At 47.7% G+C, this 24,616-nt stretch overlaps 1 protein-coding gene across 1 annotated transcript in view; it reads left to right on the forward strand.

Moving 5' to 3' along the window:
* Positions 1-24,616, forward strand: part of COCH (cochlin) — a 403,713-nt gene that overhangs the window by 361,529 nt on the left and 17,568 nt on the right. The window contains exon 11 of the mRNA XM_069209058.1: positions 2,310-2,826. Within this exon, the coding sequence (XP_069065159.1) occupies positions 2,310-2,826 (517 nt within the window). The remainder of the gene's footprint in view (positions 1-2,309; positions 2,827-24,616) is intronic.

Consider the following 24,616-nt stretch of genomic DNA (forward strand, 5'->3'; position numbering starts at 1 on the left):
GGGCAGTCCACAAGAGAACACTCTCCAGGTGGGTCATTCTTTGCATTAAACTGTGTTACTCTCTAGCAAAGAAGGAACCCCCTGATGGTATAAGAGCTCATTCCACCAGAGCTAAGTCGGCCTCTTCGGCCTTGGCTAGCGGTGTTCCTGTGGTTGACATCTGCAAAGCCGCAACTTGGTCATCCCTCCATACTTTTGCGAAGCATTACTGCTTGGATTCTGAGGTTAGGAGGGATGGCCATTTTGCACGGTCAGTGCTGCAGGATTTCTTGGTTTGACCATTCAGGCACCCTCCACCGAGTGCGGTACTGCTTTGGGACTCTATTCAATAGGTGAGGAATCCACAGGTAGTTGTATCCATCAGAACAACGAGTTACTTACCTTCGGTAACGACTTTTCTGGTGGATACATTAGCTACCTGTGGATTCCTCACGGTCCCACCCGCCTCCCCGTTGCCTGTCTAGTCTAACCAAGTTGTTGTTCGGTGTGCTCCTCTTGGTATTTGAGGGCTTGTACATATACTGTATATATTTATTTATGTATTTATTTATTTAAAAAGAAGAAGATCTTGAATTTTTGGAATGATATGTTTATCTACGATATTTTTATTAAATATTGTTATTTGATTGTTTGTCTCAATGGCCTATTAGTCTCAGGCACGTAAAAAATGTTGGTACTGATGTGGGCACGTCAGCGAGGATCTCTTATTGCCTGTATGACGTCAGACGGCGTCGCGTGGGCAATTGTGACGTCCTCGTCGATGTGCAGAAGCTAGGAAGAAGATTTCTGTCGAATGCTGGCGCAGTGAGAGTATTCAATAGGTGAGGAATCCACAGGTAGCTAATGTATCCACCAGAAAAGTTGTTACCGAAGGTAAGTAACTCGTTCTTCGTGCATATTTCATACTTTTACATGTGTGTATTTTATGTATGCTCCGGGGTCCCCGCACGAGGGCGGGAATATTCAATGTTTATGACTTTGATGAGGATACCCCTGGAAGAGAACTAGGATTTCATGGTAAGTAACTTATCCAAGTAGTCTTTTCCAATAAACATATTAAGATAGCTAGCTTAAAGACAACATGTTCCATCCTTTTACATTGAGCATTAAGGCAAATGTAAGCTATTAACTAAGTTTAAATACCTGTCTATTTCCTTCTTTAAAAAAAAGTATAAAAAGGTGTTACATATGGACTGGGCTAATGGAAGAGGAACTTGATGTTGTTAATTTGGCAGTAGATTGTTGCGGCACAGGGAATGCAGTGCAGTGACAGGAGAGCCACAGAATCTTTCATGCACAAGATGGTGTTAACATTACACCCGACAGTTGTGCCCACGGTGTAAAATGATTTTCACATGACCCAAATTGTTGTCTTGTTTGATTTGAATGTCAACCTCTAAACTGGCAGAGGGAGTTCTGGACTCTGGATATCAAAATATTGTGTAGCCAAAACCAAGGACTACAGACAGGCAAATCATTTGTTTGTGGCGTTTTGCAAACCAGGGACGAAGCAAGGTTTAGTCAGAGGCTCTGTTTTCTATAGTCGGTGTTATCAACAGGCGAACAAGTCTTTAAGTGGAAGAGTCATGGCTCATTCAGTCAGAGGTATGATATGCAGATGCAGTCCTTCAGTCAAACTCATCTTTGAAAGAGATTTAGCGTGCAGCTATAAGGCAGCGGTTGCAATCAGTTTTTAAGCTGTGCTGTACTGTTAGATACTGAATTGAAGCTCGTTGCCACACTTCCGGGTACTGGTTGCTTTGTTTTCTGTTCAAAGTATGTGAATCTATAAACAATCTAGTGCTGGGGGAGAAAAAAAAATGATTCCCCGGCATTCATCAAATGACACACCTATTTTTGCCAGTGCGGCTATTATTAAAAATAATTTAACTGTCTACGCTACCAGAACCTCATATTCTCTGGAGTGTAATTCATTATGTACATCGCAGGCCAATCTGTGAATGATAGTAATGCTGGAGAACTATAGTAAAGGTAAGTAACGTTAGTCTTCTGAAACAGTTCTTTCTACCTCTCCGTGATGTCATTTTATTGAAATTGGAAATCTTATAGCCCTGATGAACTGAGTAACAGATTTAAAATGAAGCTGTGTTCCCTGTTTAGTACTTATTTGCATCTAAAAAATAGTAGGCAGTCATTTAATTTGCAAATCACTGTATATGCCGTGGCTGGTAGGTTTCATTGCAACTGTTTTGTGGTGCCAGGCAGGCTGAACTTGGAGTATTATTGAAGTGACGACAGGTGTCCAGAAATATTTTAAAGTGTTTTTGTTTTAATTTTTTTTTCAACAGGCTGTCTGTCGAAACAATGGTTTTTTCTCCTACTACATGCCCAACTGGTTTGGTACCACGAAACATGCAAAGCCTCTTGTGCAGAAATTATGCTCTCATGAGCACTTATTGTGCAGCAAGACTTGCTACAACTCAGTCAATATAGCATTTCTTATTGATGGCTCAAGCAGCGTAGGTGATATCAACTTTCGGATGATGCTGGACTTCATGGGCAACATTGTCAAGGCATTTGAGATCTCAGACATTGGTGCCAAGGTCGGTGCAGTGCAGTTTACATATGACCAGCGTACAGAGTTTAGCCTCACTGACTTTACCAACAAGGAGGACATCTTCAAAGCTTTGCGTGGAATCCGCTACATGAGTGGTGGCACAGCCACTGGAGATGCCATTTCTTTCACAGTTCGAAATCTTTTCCGGCCCCTTCGGGATGGTCATAACAAGAACTTCCTTATTATTTTAACAGATGGCCAGTCCTATGACGATGTCCGAGGTCCATCTGCTGCAGCACACAGAGCAGGTAATTGCTGTGTAGAAGAATGTCATACAAAATGCTGCCAATAAGTCATGTTTGGTTTTCCTGTGTCCCAATATTGTCACTTTTATCATCATGTAACCTGATTTACAGTTTCCTTCAATATAAAGTAAGATAAAAGGAATTTCCTTCAAGTGTCTGTGTATGGAAGTAACTGTAGGAAAGCTGGCTCAGTTTATGGTGTACACCTATGGTGTAGCACCCTATATAGGGCCAAACCATACGCTAAAAAAATGGAATGTGAAAGTGTGGGGGCTAGCTAGGGGCTGGGGCCAGTTAGAAACACCAGAGTTAAGTACAGTAGGTGACCCCAGCAACCAGGAGTAAGTCTGTTACCCACCCAGGTGTCCCATAGGCTAACACAGAAAGCAGTGGTTGAAGTTTGTGGAATTCAGGACCCTTCCCAGGGGCCCTGAGCAAACCAGCAGGCAAGAGGATGGATGGATGGATGGAGCCTGCCCCTACTCCAGGTTATAGAGAAGACAGGATTACCTACACCAGGGACCCAGACGCAGAGGGGAGATGGAACTCTCTCAGAAGACTGTGGATGCCTCGAATTGGCCAGCTGCTGTCACGACTTGTGGACCAGGCTGGTGGAACCCAAGGATGGATTTCGGATGTGGAGGACCTGAAAAGGAAGGGGACAGGGTCCAGCACCCAATGAGGTGCTCAGGTGGCAATGCTCTCCCCCTGAAGATTAAGTTCCTGCTATTTGGTGGAAGAAGTCCAGCTGCGAGGCCCAGGAGTCGATGACGATCCCAGGAGTCGCCTACGAGCTGTCCTCTGGCGGTCGCTGAATTGCAGGAGGGTCAGTGATACCAACAGGCACTGGCAAGTGCAAATAGAAGCAGAAGAGAAGTTTGCAAAGTTTTGGGGACCAACAAGGTTCAGGAGGGGGAGTCTGAGCTGGCCCTCAGCACACATGAAGGCCAACAGAAGTCGATGTCTCCCCCCATGAGTGACCCACAGGTGGTGGACACAGGGAGGCCTTGCCAGCCCAGCAAAACAGAAGTCCCACATCGCAGGAGTTGCAGGACAGGAGGTGATCTTTGGTTTGCATAATGCTGGGGGAGGGGACTTCTTGGAGGCTGAAAATCTCCCGGAGGAAGAAATGCAACAGTTGCGGTGCACAGGGAAGCTAGTCCAGTGGCAGGAGCAAGGGTCCACAGTCTCCCAACTTGGATAGATAACAAGTAGGACCCAGAGAAAGCCACAGACTCATTACCTGTGTTGCAGGATCTTGGAATGTCCAGAGACAGCAGACCCCACCAACCGGTTGACAATGCCTTGAGGTGTCTGCAGATGCAGGGGAGTGACTCCTTCACTCCAAGGAAGATTTCTTCTTGATTCCTGGTGCAAACAGAGTCCTTGGGACCCTGGAGGATGCACAGCATTGGATGTTGCCAAATTCTTGTATGATCCGGAGAAACAATGTTGCAGTGGGAGCTTTCCCACCAGAAGCAGACTTGTTTGGTTCCAGGCAAAAACCAGCAGCAGTTCCAGAGCCAGGGGCAGAAGATGACTTGCAGAGAGTTCCCTGTAGAGTCTTCCTTGACGAATCTAAGGGCCCGTGCACGAGGGAGCCCTTAAATAATTCTACAAGGGGGTTGATCACTCTGCAGCGACCTACCTATCAGGGACGTCATGGACGTCACCTGCCTGGCCCAACCAACTAGATGTTCTCAGGGGCCTCTGAACATCTTGTTTTCAAGTTGGCAGAATCAAGTGGCCACCTGGCAGAGTTCTGGGCACCTCCATGGGGGAGGGGGTTGTCCTTTGTGTAGTTTTGTGCCCGAGAGGGAACCGGGGGCTCCTGAACTGTTGCAAACCAGATTATCCAAGGAGGGCACCAAATGTGCCCTTCAAAGCAGTCTGGTGGTGCTCGGAGGCCACGCCATCCCAGACCTTAAGACACTTAATACACAGGGAGCGGAGACCACACCTTTCCCTTGCAGGAAATCCTTTTTTCCACTCCTCCGACCCTTGGGGGTACCACAGGGGTAACTAATAATGTCTAAGTGTAGTAGTAAGGTTTGACAGTGAAAGAGTGCTTGCACCCTTTCACGCAGGCTACAGTGGCAAGCCTGCAGTCACAGTTTGCATGGTCTCCTATGGGTGGCATAATACATGCTGCAGCCCTTAGGGGGACCCTGGTGCACCAATACCCTATACACCTAGGTACCATATACTGGGGACTTACAGGGGAGCACCAGTATGCCCATTGTGGGTGTAAAAAGTAACAAACAACTAACTTTGGGTGAGAGCACTGTCACTGGGGTCCTGGTTAGCGGGATCCCATTGGACTACAGTTCAAGCACACTGACATCATGCAAAAAGTGAGAGCAATTATGCCAGAAAGATGGCACTTTCCTACCGTAACATCATGGGTTTCAGTGTTACAATTGGCAAAGCTATGGTTGGTCAAGAAATTACAGTATATTCCACATGATATTAATTACTTTTTTCAAATCTAGTTGAATATTTTCATACAAAAACAAAATGAGTCCATTTGTTACCCTTGTCTTATCCTTCATACGATCAACACTAAGGCCCTCAATTTATGAAGGTCAGTGCTATGCCAAAGAAAGTGTCAAATTCCATTACAATTTCAAAGCTCCCCGTTTGTAGCTCTGAAAAACATGTGGGCAGACTTTAGTATTTAGAAGAAAAACATGTACCTCAGTGTGTGATCCCAGAACACTTCCTCGTAGGAGTAGTCTCTTCCAATAAATATATTAGGATTGCATATTTAAAGACTTTTCCCATCCTTTTACATTTAATATTAAGGCAAGTGTAAGCTATTAATTAAGTTAAATACCTTTTTATTTTCCTTTCTCCGCAAAAATGGATAAAATAATGTTACATTGGGACAGGTCTCATGAAGGAAGAACTTGATATTGTTACTTTGTGGCAACAGTTTCTTGCAGCACGGAGAAAGCAGTGTAGTGACTGTCAGGTCTTTAGCATTGGGGGGCATATTTACTAAGGTTTTGCATTGGGTTTTGTGGTGCAGATCTGATGCAAAATACTTTGTCATTCACTAAGCCACACAAAGCAACTTTGATTGGTTTAATAAATACAAATTAACACATAGGCCCTCATTCTGACCCTGGCGGTTTGAAACCGCCAGGGCAGAGGGCTGCGGAAGCACCGCCAACAGGCTGGCGGTGCTTCATGGGCCATTCTGACTGCGGCGGTAAAGCCGCGCTCAGAAAAGGGCAACCAGCGGTTTCCCGTCGGTTTACCCCTGGCCCAGGGAATCCTCCATGGCGGCGCTGCATGCAGCACCGCCATGGGGATTCCGACCCCCTTCCCGCCATCCTGTTCCTGGCGGTTTTTACCGCCAGGAACAGGATGGCGGGAACGGGTGTCTTGGGGCCCCTGCACTGCCCATTCCACTGGCATGGGCAGTGCAGGGGCCCCCTAACAGGGCCCCATTAAGATTTTCAGTGTCTGCAAAGCAGACACTGAAAATCGCGACGGGTGCCACTGCACCCGTCGCACCCCTTCAACTCCGCCGGCTTCATTATTGAAGGGGGTTTCCCGCTGGGCCGGCGGGCGGCCTTCTGGCGGTCGCCCGCCGGCCCAGCGGGAAAGCCAGAATGGCTGCTGCGGTCATTCGGCGGTAACCGCATGGCGGGCAGCTACCGCTCGGTTGGAATGACCGCCATAATGTTGCTTTGCGTTGGGAAGGTGTTCCATGGAAATGCCCATGCACCCACTCATGAATTTTGGCACATTCCCAAATTTACTAAAGCTAGTAATTCTGGGAATGCATCAAAATGCTATGCCTTCCCCACTGAGGTCTAACAAGGGGAAATATTGTTATGTTTTCTTTGTTGTGTATTGTTTCTCTCTGTTCTGCATCCTGCAGTGCACATAGAAAGAGGAATGTGCTTCTAAGGATAGTTCTTTTTGCAGGAAGCAATCCGCAAGGTTGACATGAGGTTCACCCTAGACTGGAGGTGGTTGGCGACTGCCTGGGGGTGAGACTGCCTTTCACAGCCAGTCACTGAGATAGGGGAAGATTGAAACCCCTGACCACTGAAGGTGTACTGCCACCATGGCCATCACTCTCGTGGATACTCCAGGGGCACTGGTGAGACCAAAGTTGGGCACAACAAATTGAAAGTACTCTTGTCCCACCATGAACCACAGGTAGCGCCTATGGGTCTGTAAGATGGCTAGTCAGAAGTAGGCATCTTTGTGGTCCAATGCTTCCATGCAGTCTCCAAGGTCGATTGTAGACAAGACCTTTGCCAGTGTGAGCACCTTCAGTTTTTCCTTCCAGAAGAAGCCATTGGTAGGGCACAGGTTTGAAACTGACCGAAGGCCTCCATCTTTCTCGGCCACCAGAAACAGCCTATCCATAATTCAGTTGAAAGTCACTGATACTTCTGACTGGAACAGTGATCTAACCATCCCATTCTCCCTCCTTCACCTCAAGACCAAGCTAAACGAGAAAAAGATGCCCACTAGTCCTTCAAAGGCCTTTCTATAGATTTGCAAAAAGATAGAAATCATCAAGCTACGGCCACCCTCCTGCCATCAGCCAATGTCAAAGCACGTACACCACCACAGTGCAAAATCACATTGATACCACAGCACCATTAAAGAAGCGAGGCTCTAAGCCCAACCCCTCTGCACCTCAGTACCTCTCCAAAAACAAATGCACTATGCACAGACCAGTAAAGAAATGGAGATGGACCAACCTCACATAACTCAAAACACTTCGCTCCACATATAATCAACAAATCAGCCAAACTACTATTTACTAACGTCTGTAATTGCCAGGTCTGGTGGCTGAGAGGAATAATGCATCCGCCCCAGAGATATGTTTGAATTCATGTTCACAGGTTCAGATCCTGACATGTCCATTCAGACTGTCATCCTTTCAATACAACAAATATAATCTGTCAATATCTCTAATAGACCTTTTGGGGTGAACATGCACTCTACAAGTATCCCTCTTGTATTCAAGGGGAAACACAATATGGCCCCAAACGTGCGGAGTCTTCTTCTTCAAGGTGTCAAAGGTTAACCTCAGATTGCCTTAATGGTGCAAGATAGCCCCATGTAGGTATGGAAGAGCATCTGTCTCAAGATATCCCCACTTTACAGCAAATTCATCCCCAGGAGTTTAGTTTTCAGTGCAAGTTGAGATGTCCAGCCAGACTACGGCAGGTATTTGGAAACAGGGTTCAAAGCATTCCTTGTCAACCTACTGCTTGGAGTAGTTGCTAAATCTTCCAAGGTGCTATCCAGAAATGAGAGTATGTATAATGTTTTAACCAAGTGTCCAAGACTAACATGTCACTCTCCTCTCAGTTTTCTATGCATATATTTTTTAATACCCAAAAGTAATGTATACATGTTTACAGACAAACACCCATTTCTAAGTTAACACATAATTATTTGTATATTTACATACACACATTAATGCATTACTTGGTAATATTTCTGATGGATACCAACTACCTGTGGATTCCTCACCTTACGAATTCATCCTTGCGCCAGAATCCGACAAAGTTCTCTTCCTAGCTCTCCACGTCAACGAGGACGTCACAATTGCACGGCTCCACGCGACTCCGTCTGACGTCACCGTGCCAATAAGAGGTCCTCGTCGGCATGCTGACGTCAGTTTCCTTTTTTCCGTGCCTTCGACACCAACGGTTTCTTTTCCTGGCTCGTTGGATAGTGTGTACCTTTGGTTGTTACAATGTCTCCCTCGAGAAAATTGGGTTTCAAGCCTTGTAGTGAATGTGGCGGTAGGATGTCGGTTACGGATCCGCATGAGAACTGCCTTTGGTTTCTTAGCTCTGAGCACGATGTCGAGGGGTGTGGTTCGTGCCAGAGTATGAATCCTACGGCACTTAAGGAAAGAGAGGCCAAGCTTTTCTTAGCGAAGGCTAAGAAGGACCACAAGAGGGCTTCTTCTCACATCTCTTCCAGGAGGCAAAAAAATAGGCGTTGACATGACTCCCGGTGCCGTAATGGCCGATCGAGGTCTCCATCAACTCGACGTCAGAGTAATTGGGAGGTGTAAGAAAATGGCTCCCTGTTGCAGTTACCCCCCACTTTTTGCCTGATACTGATGCTGACTTGACTGAGAAGGGTGCTGGGACCCTGCTAACCAGGCCCCAGCACCAGTGTTCTTTCACCTAAAATGTACAGTTGTTTCCACAATTGGCACACCCCTGGCACACAGATAAGTCCCTTGTAAATGGTACTAGTGGTACCAAGGGCCCTGTGACCAGGAAAGGTCCCTAAGGGCTGCAGCATATGTTGTGCCACCCTAAAGGACCCCTCACCTAACACAGGCACACTGCCATTGCAGATTGTGTGTGTTGGTAGGGAGAAAAAGGCAAAGTCGACATGGCATCCCCCTCAGGGTGCCATGCACACAAAATACTGCCTGTGTCATAGGTAAGTCACTCCTCTAGCAGGCCTTACAGCCCTAAGGCAGGGTGCACTATACCACAGGTGAGGGCATAGATGCATGAGCAATGTGCCCCTACAGTGTCTAAGTCTATTCTTAGACATTGTAAGTACAGTGTGGCCATATTAAGTATATGGTCTGAGAGTTTGCCAAAAACGAACTCCAAAGCTCCATAATGGCTACACTGAATATTGGGAAGTTTGGTATCAAACTTCTCAGAATAATAAACCCACACTGATGCCAGTGTTGGATTTACTAAGAAATGCACACAGAGGGCATCTTAGAGATGCCCCCTGTATTTTACCCAGTCCTTCAGTGCAGGACTGACTGGTCTGTGTCAGCCTGCTGCTGAGAGACGAGTTTCTGACCCCATGGGGTGAGGGCCTTTGTGCCCTCTGAGGCCAGAAACAAAGTCTGCTCTGGGTAAAGGTGCTTAATACCTACCCCCTGCAGGAACTGTAACACCTAGCAGTGAGCCTCAAAGGCTCAGGCTTCGTGTTACAATGCCCCAGGGCACTCCAGCTAGTGGAGATGCCCACCCCCAGACACAGCCCCCACTTTTGGCGGCAAGCCCAGGGGAGATAATGAGAAAAACGAGGAGTCACCCACCAGTCAGGACAGCCCCTAAGGTGCCCTGAGCTGAGGTGACCCCTGCCTTTAGAAATCCTCTATCTTGGTTTTGGAGGATTCCCCCAATAGGAATAGGGATGTGCCCCCCTCCCCTCAGGGAGGAGGCACAAAGAGGGTGTAGCCACCCTCCAGGACAGAAGCCATTGGCTACTGCCTCCCAGACCTAAACACACCCTTAAATTCAGTATTTAGGGGCACTCCAGAACCCAGTAAATCAGATTCCTGCAACCTGAAGAAAGAAGCACTGCTGACCTACGAGCCTGCAGAGAAGGAGGAAGAAGACAACTGATTTGCTCCCAACCCTACCGGCCTGTCTCCAACTTCGAAAACCTGCTCCAGCGACGCATCCAACAGGGACCATCGACCTCTGAAGCCTCAGAGGACTGCCCTGGACTACAGGACCAAGAAACTCCCATGAACAACGGCCCTGTTCAAAACCAGCTACTTCTTTGCAACAAAAAAGCAACTTCCAAGGACTTCACGTTTCCTGCCGGAAGCGTGAGACTCTACACTCTGCACCCGACGCCCCCGGGTCGACCCGCAGAAAACTAACACCTCAGGGAGGACTCCCCGTCGACTTCGAGCCCGTGAGTAATCAGAGACGACGCCCCTGAGCCCCCACAGCGACGCCTGCAGAGAGAATCCAGAGGCTCCCCCTGACGCGGGCGCGACTGCCTGTAACAAGGGACCCTACGCCTGGAACCAACACTGCACCCGCATGACCTGAAGGAACCGAACCTCAGTGCAAGAGCGACCCCCAGGCGACCCTCTGCCTAGCCCAGGTGGTGGCTGTCCCGAGAAGCCCCCCCTGTGCCTGCCTTTTCAACATATTTTCTCTCAGAAAAACTTATTTGAAAATCATCTTCAACATGTCTGATAAGGAGAAGAAGGGTCATTACAGGAATTGCAAAACTTGTGGCAAGAAAAGACTTCATTCTGAAGACCCTCACCAGGATTGCATATACTGCCTCTATCCAGACCATTCAGCCAAGGACTGTAAGATTTGTCGTATCTTTTCCTCTAAGACTCTAAAGGATAGGGAAGGCAGATTATTGATATGGCTTCAGAAACTAAAATACAGGGAAAATTCAGTTTCTGACTCTGAGAGTGATGACTCTTCAACATCTAAAAAGTCATCAAAGAGGGTGAGATCAGACACAAGATCTCCCGCCCAACACTCAAGGAAAGCCCATAAAAAGACTGCTTTAGGGTCTTACAAGGGCCGCAGCCCATCTTCTTCACCTCAGAAATCTTCCAGCAAAGGGGAGAGAGGTCATGCTAGCAGTTCAGAGAGGCATAAAAAATCCCCCCCTATCCCTCCATCTGTGCCTTTCAAGAAACCATCCTCTGCTTCTGCAAAAAAAGCACCGTTGACGATAATGTCGTGAGTGTTTTTCCGACTACGACGACTTCTACATTTCCACCGTTGACAACAGCTCCGACGACTATGTCGGCGACGAGTACCCCACCGTCGACGGGAACTGTATTGACGACGTCATCGACGACGAACGTCTACACCATCGTCGACAGCGCTTATGACGGTATGAGCTCTTCCGTCGTTGACGGTAGACTCGTCGGTGAGGCTGTCTTCCATCAAGATATCCATGCGTTCAGCGTCTACGACACCGTCGACGAGAGAAACATCCCAAAACTCAGGAAAAACTGACCCCAAAACATACCTCACCTAGTAAGGATTTCACAATCTCCTAGAAAGGGCCGCCAAGCGGTTCGCTTTGCCAATGCCATCTAAACAGACTGTTTTCTCTACGACTTTAAAGAGCCTTTCCAAAAATCTGTGTGCTCTATTCCGCTGGTTAACTATCTGTGGGAAGAAGGTCTAAAGGTCATGCACAATCCTGCTACAGTCACAGCAGTACTGCCTCGTTTAGACAAAAAGTACAAGGCACCGGACGATGCACCAGCATGTCTAATGGGACATCCTCATCCGGACTCAGTGGTGGCTCAAGCGGCACAGAGGAAGTCCAAAAATCCCTCTGCCCCGATTTCCGCACCCCCAGACAAAGAGGATAGGCGATTAGATAACATTGGAAAAAGGTTTTCCTCTATGGCTAGCCTAGTGGTAAGAGCTGCTAACTCATTAGCTGTATTGGCTAGGTTTGACAGGCAGCTATGGGCAGACATTGCCCCACATATTAGCCAGCTGCCGGAGGACGCAAAATCAGACGCAAACAAGACTTTGCAAGAGGGCCAACGCACGTCAGCAGAACTTATTGACTGTGCAATGGGCATAGCCACAACTGCATTTCAACAGCTCACAGGGGCAGCTGTTCTTAGAAGACAAGGTTGGGTAAAGGCTACCTCATTCTGGCCTGACGTGCAGAATAAGATTTTGGACTTACCTTTTGATGGCCAGGCGTTATTTGGAAAACATATTGATGAGGCTTTACAATCCATTAAGTCTGACACAGACACAGCAAGGTCATTAGGGACCCTCCAATATCGAAAGCCCTCCTTTCGAGTTAGAGGACGTGGCCAACCTTCATATAGAGGAGAATATCAGCAGTATAGCTATTCCACCTATCCTTCTTCTCAACAGTACCGTCAGTACTACCCCCAGAGGCAGCCACTGCAACCAGCTTATGGTAGATCTGGCGGTAGAGGACGCTCAACTCGCCCTGCTAAAGACTCTGCTCGGAGAGCCTGATGCATCCGAGGCGCCAGCTACACCCAACTCTCCTCCTTTGGCTCTAGTTGGAAGGATATCCCTCTTCCTCAAACAATGGCAAGTCATCACATCAGACAAGTGGGTCCTCCAGTTAGTGAAACAGGGCCACACTCTAGAATTTACCCAACTGCCTCCCTCCAATCCTCCTCGCAGGACTCTTTCAAGATACCCACAACAACTCAAGAAGGAGATCAACAAAATGTTTCTCAAAGGAGCTATAGAGAAGGTACCTCGAGCACAGCAAGGAAGAGGATTTTATTCCAGGTTCTTCCTCATTCGAAAAAAGTGGAAAGATTGGAGGCCGATCCTCGATTTACGCAAACTGAATATCTACTTAAAAAAAACAATCGTTCCGCATGATCAGCCTACAAGATGTCCTCCTGCGCCTCAACCAGTGAGATTTCATGTCTACACTAGACCTGAAAGACGCATATTTCCATCCACCCTACCCACAGACAATACCTGAGATTCACCGTAGCCGGCTGCCATTTTGAATTTCGTGTCCTTCCCTTCTGCCTAAAATCAGCTCCCAGGATATATACCAAATGTCTAGCGCCAATCGCAGCCTTCCTCAGGAGGAGGAAACACCAAATTTTTCCATATTTAGATGATTTGCTGATAAAAGCAAGTACCTACACAGGAGCGCGCAGATCAACAAGAAGGTGCGTTTCCTTACTAACCAATCTGGGACTGACCATCAACTGGGAGAAGTCCAAACCTCTGCCAGCACGCAGTATCACCTTTTTAGGGGCAAACCTGGATACACAGTCCACCATGGCGTGACCCACATTAGACAGGCAACAAAGGTTACTGACACTAACAAGATCTATACAAAAAAGAAACTGTGTTTCTGTCCGCCTGTTCAAGTCTCTGTTGGGCATGATGTCATCATGCATACCTCTAGTTCCTCTATGCCGACTAGAGATGTGCCCGTTACAGGAGCAACTAAATCGTCAATGGCTCCAGGTTTCGGGAAGCTTCGAAGATCGGATACACATAACCCCAGCAATAATCAGAGCATTGACATGGTGGTCTCAAAGGCATCATCTATCCATAGGCCTTTCTTTCCTACATCATCCGGCTCCATGGACCATCACTACGGACACATCTCTGGAAGGTTGGGGAGCCGTGCTACAGGATCTTCAAGTAAGTGGCAAGTGGCCACCGCAATTGACAGCGATGCATATCAATTGGCTAGAGCTCCGAGCGGTGTACCTCGCTTTAGAGACTTTTCTCCCAGAAATATCAGGATCGCACGTAGTAATAAGAACAGACAACACCACTACAATGCATTACCTCAACAAACAAGGAGGCACAAGATCTCTCACTCTCTCCAGAGAAGCCCATAGAATTTGGAATTGGGCCTCGCAGCAAGGCATCACACTCTCAGCTGTGCATTTGCCGGGAATAGAGAACAAGACAGCGGATGCGCTCAGCAGACAAAGATCGAGCTGCCACGAGTGGGAGCTGGACCAGTCGATAGACTACATCTTTTCCCAGTGGGGAACACCAACAATAAACCTGTTTGCCAACAAAGACAACGCCAAATGTCAGTACTTCGCAAGTTGGCATCACCAAAAGGGGGAATGCGTTTTCGATAGTCTGGTCAGACATCTTTGCTTACGCCTGTCCTCCAATTCCATTGATCCCAAGAGTCTTCACAAAGATGAAGGCAGAGCCCTGCACTCTGATATTAATAGCTCTGTATTGGCCGCGCCAACACTGGTTTGCAGAACTTCTTCTTCTACCAATCAAGCCTCACATTCCGTTGAAACCGTTTCCACAATTGTTGACAATGAGCAAAGGGCAAGTATGGCACCCGGATGCGTTTGTCAGCATGGCTCCTGGGCACAGGGAGTTCGCACATCTGAATATTCCACAGGAGTGTAGGGATATCTTGTCCAAAGCTAGAGCTGATAGCACTAATAAGGCTTATTCTTGCAAATGGAAACGATTTTGTGTCTGGTGTCATCAGCGTCAGGTTGACCCACTATCTTCACCGCGAGAGCAAATATTGCTGTACTTATTGCAGTTAGTGCAAGCAGGCCTGGCACATTCATCCATTAAAGTACATCTAGCGGCAGTAGCAGCATACAGACGTTCGGATGCTTCACCCTCGCTCTATTCTTCTCGTCTCATCAAGAGGTTTTTTAAAGGACTTTTCAGGGTTTTCCCTCCATTCAGACCACCACCTTCGTGGAACCTAAATATTGTCTTAGCACAGCTGATGAAGCATCCATTTGAGCCAATTCATCGTGCCTCTCTCAAATTCCTTTAGAGGAAGGTTGCTTTGTTGGTGGCACTCACATCAGCCAGACGTGTCAGCAAGGTGCAGGACCTCTCTATTCAAGACCCGTTCTTACAGTTTAAACGAGACAGACTGCTGCTGCGTACTAATCCGCATTTCATCCCGAAGTTCCCTTCAGACTTCCTCATCAATGAACCTTTAGTCTTCAAATCCTTTTTTCCTCATCCTTCTACTCCGGCGGAGAGAGCATTACACTCCTTAGACGTTAATGATGTGTTCAATTCTACTTGGACAGAACTAAATCTTTTCGATGCTCTAATCAGCTATTCGTAGCATACAGTGCACCTAGAAAAGGCCAACCACTCTCCAAGCAGAGTATATCCAGATGGATCGCTTCAGCCATTTGTTTCTGCCATCAAGCAGCGGGTAAAACCTCTGCACTCATCTGTACACGCTCATTCTACGAGGGCGGTCTCTTCGTCAGCAGCGCTGTTCGCGGGAGTTTCCCTACAAGACATTTGTAGGGCAGCAACATGGAAGAGCTGTCATACATTCACAAAGCACTACTGCTTGGAATCTCTATCTCAGAGAGAGATAGCAATGGGTCAAGCAGTTCTCAGGAATCTCTTCAGGTGAAGGTGAGCCATCTCTTTTCCATCCCTCCATCCTAGAATAGGTATGCACATTGCTTATGTCCCTTATGTTCGGTTACAGAGTTATGATTTGTAAAAAAAAAAAAAAAAACAAGTTAAGAAAAGAAAGAGAACAGTGTAACATAGAGAAAAGTGGACATAATTAATGATAGTATTCACATATCCTATGTTTGAAGTATTCCTTGATATATATGTGTGTGTGTATATAAATATATAGATTTATATGGATGTATATACTTATGTGTTATATATGCGTGTGTTTTGTATCATATATGGTTACAATGGTACAATGTGCATAAGTACTGCTCTCTACTCTGATTCAAGCATGTGAATCTATGAAAGTTCCAATACTGGAGTAAGAAAATAAGTTACTTACCTGTAACTGTAGTTCTCCAGTATTGGAATCTTTCATAGATTCACATGCGATCCACCCACCTCCCCGGAGAGGCTCAATTTCACCTTTCTTTTTTTCCTTTTTCTCTTTCTTCGTCTTTTAACGCACTTGTGCTTGGAAAATCTGAGGTGCTTGTGCTTCTCTCAGGAGGATTCTAGAGGGTGTGGTCGCCTGATTGGTGGATACTCAAGTTTGGTCCTTTTCCTAAAATGACTCTGATAGACTGTTAAAGTGAAGAGGCCTAGGGCCTTTCTGTTGATATATTTTAACACTACTTGTGTAATTTATACCGGGGGCTCCCATCTCGACGACGGGGAATGATTCAAGCATGTGAATCTATGAAAGATTACAATACTGGAGAACTACAGTTACAGGTGTGTAACTTATTTTCTTACCTGCTGGCAGACTGGAACCGGAGCACCCCTGTTCTCCATAGGCACTTATGTGTTTTGGGCACCTCTTTGACCTCTGCACCTGACCGGCCCTGAGCTGCTGGTGTGGTCACTTTGGGGTTGCCTTGAACCCCCAACTGTGGGCTACCTATGCCCCAGGACTGAGACTTGTAAGTGTTTTACTTACCTTCAAAACTAACCTTTACTTACCTCCCTGTAGGAAGTTGGCTCTGTATGCACTATTTCAATGTAAGGAATAGTATGCACAGAGTCCAAGGGTTCCCCTTAGAGGTAAGATAGTGGCAAAAAGAGATAATACTAATGCTCTATTTTGTGGTAGTGTGGTCGAGCAGTAGGCTTATCAAAGGAGTAGTGTTAAGCATTTGTTGTACACACACAGGCAATAAATGAGGAACACACACTCAAAGACAATTCCAGGCCAATAGGTTTTTGTATAGAAAAATATCTTTTCTTAGTTTATTTTAAGAACCACAGGTTCAAGATTTATATGTAATACTTCAAATGAAAGGTATTGCAGGTAGGTACTTTAGGAACTTTGAATTAGCAAAATAGCATATACAGTTTTCACATAAATCACATATAGCTATTTTAAAACTAGACAGTGCAATTTTCAACAGTTCCTGGGGGAGGTAAGTGTTTGTTAGTTTTTGCAGGTAAGTAAACCACCTACGGGGTTCAAGTTTGGGTCCAAAGTAGCCCACCGTTGGGGGTTCAGAGCAACCCCAAAGTTACCACACCAGCAGCTCAGGGCTGGTCAGGTGCAGAGGTCAAAGTGGTGCCCAAAATGCATAGGCTTCAATGGAGAAGGGGGTGCCCCGGTTCCAGTCTGCCAGCAGGTAAGTACCCGCGTCTTCGGAGGGCAGACCAGGGGGGTTTTGTAGGGCACCGGGGGGGGGGGGGACACAAGTCCACACAGAAAGTACACCCTCAGCAGCACGGGGCGGCCGGGTGCAGTGTGCAAACACGCGTCAGGTTTTCAATAGGTTTCAATGGGAGACCTAGGGGTCTCTTCAGCGATGCAGGCAGGCAAGGGGGGGGGCTCCTCGGGGTAGCCACCACATGGGCAAGGGAGAGGGCCTCCTGGGGTTCACTTCTGCACTGGAGTTCGGATCCTTCAGGTCCTGGGGGCTGCGGGTGCAGAGTCTTTACCAGGCGTCGGGATCTGGGAAGCAGGCAGTCGCGGTCAGGGGGAGCCTCGGGATTCCCTCTGCAGGCGTCGCTGTGCGGGCTCAGGGGGGGCAACTCTGGCTACTCACGGTCTCGCAGTCGCCGGGGAGTCCTCCCTGAAGTGGTTGTTCTCCACAAGTCGAGCCGGGGGCATCGGGTGCAGAGTGTCAAGTCTCACCCTTTCTGTTGATATATTTTAACACTACTTGTGTAATTTATACCGGGGGCTCCCATCTCGACGACGGGGAATGATTCAAGCATGTGAATCTATGAAAGATTACAATACTGGAGAACTACAGTTACAGGTGTGTAACTTATTTTCTTACCTGCTGGCAGACTGGAACCGGAGCACCCCTGTTCTCCATAGGCACTTATGTGTTTTGGGCACCTCTTTGACCTCTGCACCTGACCGGCCCTGAGCTGCTGGTGTGGTCACTTTGGGGTTGCCTTGAACCCCCAACTGTGGGCTACCTATGCCCCAGGACTGAGACTTGTAAGTGTTTTACTTACCTTCAAAACTAACCTTTACTTACCTCCCTGTAGGAAGTTGGCTCTGTATGCACTATTTCAATGTAAGGAATAGTATGCACAGAGTCCAAGGGTTCCCCTTAGAGGTAAGATAGTGGCAAAAAGAGATAATACTAATGCTCTATTTTGTGGTAGTGTGGTCGAGCAGTAGGCTTATCAAAGGAGTAGTGTTAAGCATTTGTTGTACACACACAGGCAATAAATGAGGAACACACACTCAAAGACAATTCCAGGCCAATAGGTTTTTGTATAGAAAAATATCTTTTCTTAGTTTATTTTAAGAACCACAGGTTCAAGATTTATATGTAATACTTCAAATGAAAGGTATTGCAGGTAGGTACTTTAGGAACTTTGAATTAGCAAAATAGCATATACAGTTTTCACATAAATCACATATAGCTATTTTAAAACTAGACAGTGCAATTTTCAACAGTTCCTGGGGGAGGTAAGTGTTTGTTAGTTTTTGCAGGTAAGTAAACCACCTACGGGGTTCAAGTTTGGGTCCAAAGTAGCCCACCGTTGGGGGTTCAGAGCAACCCCAAAGTTACCACACCAGCAGCTCAGGGCTGGTCAGGTGCAGAGGTCAAAGTGGTGCCCAAAATGCATAGGCTTCAATGGAGAAGGGGGTGCCCCGGTTCCAGTCTGCCAGCAGGTAAGTACCCGCGTCTTCGGAGGGCAGACCAGGGGGGTTTTGTAGGGCACCGGGGGGGGGGGGACACAAGTCCACACAGAAAGTACACCCTCAGCAGCACGGGGCGGCCGGGTGCAGTGTGCAAACACGCGTCAGGTTTTCAATAGGTTTCAATGGGAGACCTAGGGGTCTCTTCAGCGATGCAGGCAGGCAAGGGGGGGGGCTCCTCGGGGTAGCCACCACATGGGCAAGGGAGAGGGCCTCCTGGGGTTCACTTCTGCACTGGAGTTCGGATCCTTCAGGTCCTGGGGGCTGCGGGTGCAGAGTCTTTACCAGGCGTCGGGATCTGGGAAGCAGGCAGTCGCGGTCAGGGGGAGCCTCGGGATTCCCTCTGCAGGCGTCGCTGTGCGGGCTCAGGGGGGGCAACTCTGGCTACTCACGGTCTCGCAGTCGCCGGGGAGTCCTCCCTGAAGTGGTTGTTCTCCACAAGTCGAGCCGGGGGCATCGGGTGCAGAGTGTCAAGTCTCACGCTTTCGGCGGGAAACACAAGTTGTTTCAAAGTTGCTTCTTTGTTTCAAAGTTGCAGCCTTTGGTGAACAGGGCCGCTGTCCTCTGGAGTTCTTGGTCCTTCTAGAGCAGGGCAGTCCTCTGAGGATTCAGAGGTCGCTGGTCCCTGGGGAAAGCGTCGCTGGAGCAGTGTCTTTAGAAGGGGGGGAGACAGGCCGGTAGAGCTGGGGCCAAAGCAGTTGGTGTCTCCGTCTTCTCTGCAGGGTTTTTCAGCTTAGCAGTCCTCTTCTTCTTAGGTTGCAGGAATCTAGTTTCCTAGGTTCTGGGGAGCCCCTAAATACTGAATTTAGGGGTGTGTTTAGATCTGGGAGGGCAGTAGCCAATGGCTTCTAGCCATGAGGGTGGCTACACCCTCTTTGTGCCTCCTCCCTGAGGGGAGGGGGCACATCCCTAATCTTATTGGGGGAATCTTGCAGATGGACGATTTCTAAAAGTCAGAATCACTTCAGCTCAGGACACCTTAGGGGCTGTCCTGACTGGCCAGTGACTCCTCCTTGTTTTTCTCATTATCTCTTCTGGACTTGCCGCCAAAAGTGGGGGTTGTGTCCAGGGGGCGGGCATCTCCACTAGCTGGAGTGCCCTGGGGCATTGTAACACGAAGCCTGAGCCTTTGAGGCGCACTGCTAGGTGTTACAGTTCCTGCAGGTTGGAGGTGTGAAGTACCTCCACCCAGAGCAGGCTTTTGTTTCTGTCCTCAGAGAGCACAAAGGCCCTCACCACATGGGGTCAGAAACTCGTCTCTCAGGAGCAGGCTGGCACAGACCAGTCAGTCCTGCACTGAACAATTGGGTAAAATACAGGGGGCATCTCTAAGATGCCCTCTGTGTGAATTTTTTAATAAATCCAACACTGGCATCAGTGTGGGTTTATTATTCTGAGAAGTTTGATACTAAACTCCCAGTATTCAGTGTAGCCATCATGGAGCTGTGGAGTTCGTTTTTGACAGACTCCCAGACCATATATTCTTATGGCTACCCTGCACTTACAATGTCTAAGGTTTTGCTTAGACACTGTAGGGGCATAGCGCTCATGCACCTATGCCCTCACCTGTGGTATAGTGCACCCTGCCTACGGGCTGTAAGGCCTGCTAGAGGGGTGACTTACCTATGCCACAGGCAGTTTGAGGTTGGCATGGCAGTGCCATGTCGACTTTGTCATTTTCTCCCCACCAGCACACACAAGCTGGCAAGCAGTGTGTCTGTGCTGAGTGAGGGGTCCCTAGGGTGGCATGAGACATGCTGCAGCCCTTAGAGACCTTCCCTGGCATCAGGGCCCTTGGTACCAGGGGTACCAGTTACAAGGGACTTACCTGGGTGCCAGGGTTGTGCCAATTGTGGAGACAATGTTACATTTTAGGTGAAAGAACACTGGTGCTGGGGCCTGGTTAGCAGGGTCCCAGCACACTTCTCAGTCAAGTCAGCATCAGTATCAGGCAAAAAGTGGGGGGTAACTGCAACAGGGAGCCATTTCTTTACACTCCCCTATTAACTGTTGATGTCTGCACTGTTTACTTTGAAAATAGCGTATTGCCATTTTTACAAAGACTACATGATATTGTTTTCATTCAAAGTTCCTATTATCTAAATGTAGTACCTTGCATTTAAAGTATTAATTTTAAATCTTGAACTTGTGGTTCTTAAAATAAACTAAGAAAATGTGTTTTTCTATATAAAAACCTAATGGCCTGGAGTAAGTCTTTGAGTGTGTGTTCCTCCTTTATTGCCTGTGTGTGTACAACAAATGCTAAACACTACCCTCTGATAAGCCTACTGCTCGACCACACTACCACAAAATAGAGCATTAGAATTATCTTTTTGCCACTATCTTACCTCTAGGGGGAACCCTTGGACTCTGTGCACACTATTTCTTACTTTGAAATAGTATGTTCGATGGCATCTGTTGCTGCAGATACACATGTTGTGCACAGTCCGCCATCTGGTGTTGGGTCGGAGTGTTACAAGTTGTTTTTCTTCGAAGAAGTCTTTCGAGTCACGAGACCGAGGGACTCCTCCTCTTTGCTTCCATTGCGCATGGGCGTCGGCTCCATCTTAGATTGTTTTTTTTCCGCCCTCGGGTTCGGACGTGTTCCTTTTCGCTCCGGGTTTCGGGACGGAAAGATAGTCAAAACTTCGAAAAACTACGTCGGTATTGTTTCGCTCGGGATAGTTGGAATCGACACCGAATCGTGAAGAGCTCCGGTAGCCCTTCGGGGTAATTTCGATCCCCCGTCGGGGCCTGGTCGGCCCGACCGCGTGTAACATCGACACCGATGGAACGGACCTCGTTCCGATTCTGTCCTAAATGCCACAATAAATATCCATATACGGACCAACATTTGGTCTGTAACTTGTGCCTGTCACCCGAGCACAAAGAAGAAACTTGTGAGGCCTGTTGTGCGTTCCGGTCCCGAAAAACGCTCCGTGACCGTCGAGCCAGAAGATTACAGATGGCATCCACACCGACAGAACACCGAGAGTTCGAGGAACAAGGAGAAGAGGAGGAAGCCTTCTCCATCCATGAATCGTACTCGGATGAATTCGACGTCGAGGAAACTGTGAGTAAGACGTCGAAAAGCACACAGCACAAGAAAACAGACAAGGCCCAGGGGACGCCACTGCCAACTGGCCATGGCTCAACCCATAAAGGTGACCGTCCATCGGCACCGAAAAAGGCTGAACTGGTGCCCAGAACGTCCGACTCGGGTCGAGACACAGGCACGCAACATTCTCGGGACCGAGAAAGTGTTGCCGAAAAAGATCGACGCCGAGAAAGCGGAGCCGACGCTGCTCGACGCAGAGACAGCGGCACCGAGGATGATCGACACCGAGAAGGCTCGACTCCGAAAAAGAAGAGATTCGCCTCGGAGCCGAAAACAAAAAAAGACACAGTTTCGGTGCCAAAACAACCAGCAACCGAACCCACTACCGGCTCATATTCAGAGGAACAATCATTGTCCTCTCAAATGCGTAAACACAGGTTTGAAGAGGAGTTACAGACTACTGATGTAGACCATACACAAAAGAGGATCTTCATCCAGAGTGGAACAGGGAAGATTAGCACTCTTCCACCAATCAGGAGAAAAAGGAGACTAGAGTTCCAAACTGAACAACTAACACCACAAGCAAAGGTGGCAAAGAAAGCAACTCCGCCACCCTCTCCTCCACCTGTAACTCAGATATCACCGGCACAAACTCCGTCACATTCACCGGCTCACACCACCATGAGCCAAGATGACCAAGATGCTTGGGACCTATACGACGCCCCAGTGTCAGACAATAGTCCAGAGTCATACCCTACCAAGCCCTCACCACCTGAGGACAGCACAGCGTATGCGCAGGTGGTAGCTAGGGCAGCAGAATTCCACAACGTGTCGTTACACACAGAACCTGTCGAGGATGACTTCCTTTTTAAAACCCTCTACTCCACCCATAGCAACTACCAAAGCCTGCCTATGCTTCCAGCAAATCTTCAAAGACCCTGTCAAGAGTAGAGGGATCACTCCGAGGGTAGAGAAAAAATATAAAGCACCTCCCACAGACCCTGCTTTTATGACCTCTCAACTGCCACCAGACTCAGTCGTGGTAGGAGCAGCTCGCAAAAGAGCCAATTCACACTCATCGGGCGATGCACCACCCCCGGATAAGGAAAGCCGAAAATTCGACGCAGCTGGGAAAAGAGTCGCTGTACAAGCTGCAAGCCAGTGGCGCATCGCAAACTCTCAGGCGCTCCTAGCGCGTTATGACAGAGCCCATTGGGACGAGATGCAGCATCTCATCGAGCATCTACCCAAAGAATTTCAAAAGCGGGCGAAACAGGTGGTTGAGGAGGGACAAAACATCTCCAATAACCAAATACGCTCCTCTATGGATGCAGCGGACACAGCTGCAAGAACAATAAACACTGCAGTAACCATCAGAAGGCACGCATGGTTACGCACGTCTGGTTTTAAACCAGAAATACAGCAAGCAGTACTCAATATGCCGTTCAACGAACAACAATTGTTCGGACCAGAGGTTGACACGGCGATTGAGAAGCTGAAAAAGGACACTGACACAGCCAAGGCCATGGGCGCGCTCTACTCCCCGCAAAGCAGAGGCACTTTCGGCACCTTCCGTAAAACAACCTTCGGAGGGGGGTTTCGGGGTCAGGCCACACAAGCCAGCACCTCACAATCAACACCGTCTACCTACCAGGGACAGTACCAAAGGGGAGGTTTTCGGGGCCAGTACAGAGGGGGACAATTCCTGAGAAACCGGGGAAAATTTCAAAGCCCCAAAACCCCAACAACCAAACAGTGACTTACAAGTCACTCAACCCCTCCACATAACACCAGTGGGGGGAAGACTAAGTCAGTTTTATCAATCGTGGGTGGATATAACAACAGACACTTGGGTCTTAGCAATTATCCAACATGGTTATTGCATAGAATTTCTACAGATCCCTCCAAATATCCCACCAAAAACACAAAAAATGTCAAAACAGCATTTAGACCTCCTAAAAATAGAAGTTCAAGCACTACTGCAAAAAGAAGCAATAGAACTGGTACCATGTACGGAAATAAACACAGGAGTCTATTCACTGTACTTTCTAATACCCAAAAAGGACAAAACACTGAGGCCAATCTTAGATCTCAGAATACTAAACACCTACATCAAATCAGACCACTTTCACATGGTCACGCCACAGGAGGTGTTACCACTGCTAAAGCAACAAGATTACATGACAACCTTAGATCTCAAAGACGCGTATTTCCACATACGAATACACCCTTCGCACAGGAAATACCTAAGGTTTGTATTCAAGGGAATACACTATCAATTCAAAGTCTTACCGTTCGGTATAACGACCGCACCAAGAGTATTTCCCAAATGCCTAGCAGTAGTAGCCGCACACATCAGAAGGCAGCAAATACACGTATTCCCGTATCTAGACAATTGGCTAATCAAGACCAACTCGCTAACAAAGTGTTCACAACACACAGAGTATGTCATACAAACCCTCTACAAACTCGGGTTCTCCCTCAACTACAAAAAATCACACATTGTGCCGTGCAAAATACAGCACTACTTAGGAGCGGTAATCAACACAACAAAAGGATTAGCCACTCCGAGTTCACAAAGGGTTCAAAATTTTCACAAGGTCATACAGGCCATGTATCCAACACTAAAAATACAGGCAAAAGTGGTTTTAAAACTCCTAGGCATGATGTCCTCATGCATAGCCATTGTCCCAAACGCAAGACTGCACATGAGGCCCTTACAACAGTGCCTAGCATCACAATGGTCACATGCACAGGGTCACCTTCTAGATCTGGTGTTGATAGACCGCCAAACATACATCTCGCTTCTATGGTGGAACAGTACAAATTTAAACAAAGGGCGGCCGTTCCAAGACCCAGTGCCACAATACGTAATAACAA

The sequence above is a fragment of the Pleurodeles waltl genome, chromosome 9 (genome assembly GCF_031143425.1).
Source record: "Pleurodeles waltl isolate 20211129_DDA chromosome 9, aPleWal1.hap1.20221129, whole genome shotgun sequence".
In the NCBI taxonomy this organism is placed as follows: domain Eukaryota; kingdom Metazoa; phylum Chordata; class Amphibia; order Caudata; family Salamandridae; genus Pleurodeles; species Pleurodeles waltl.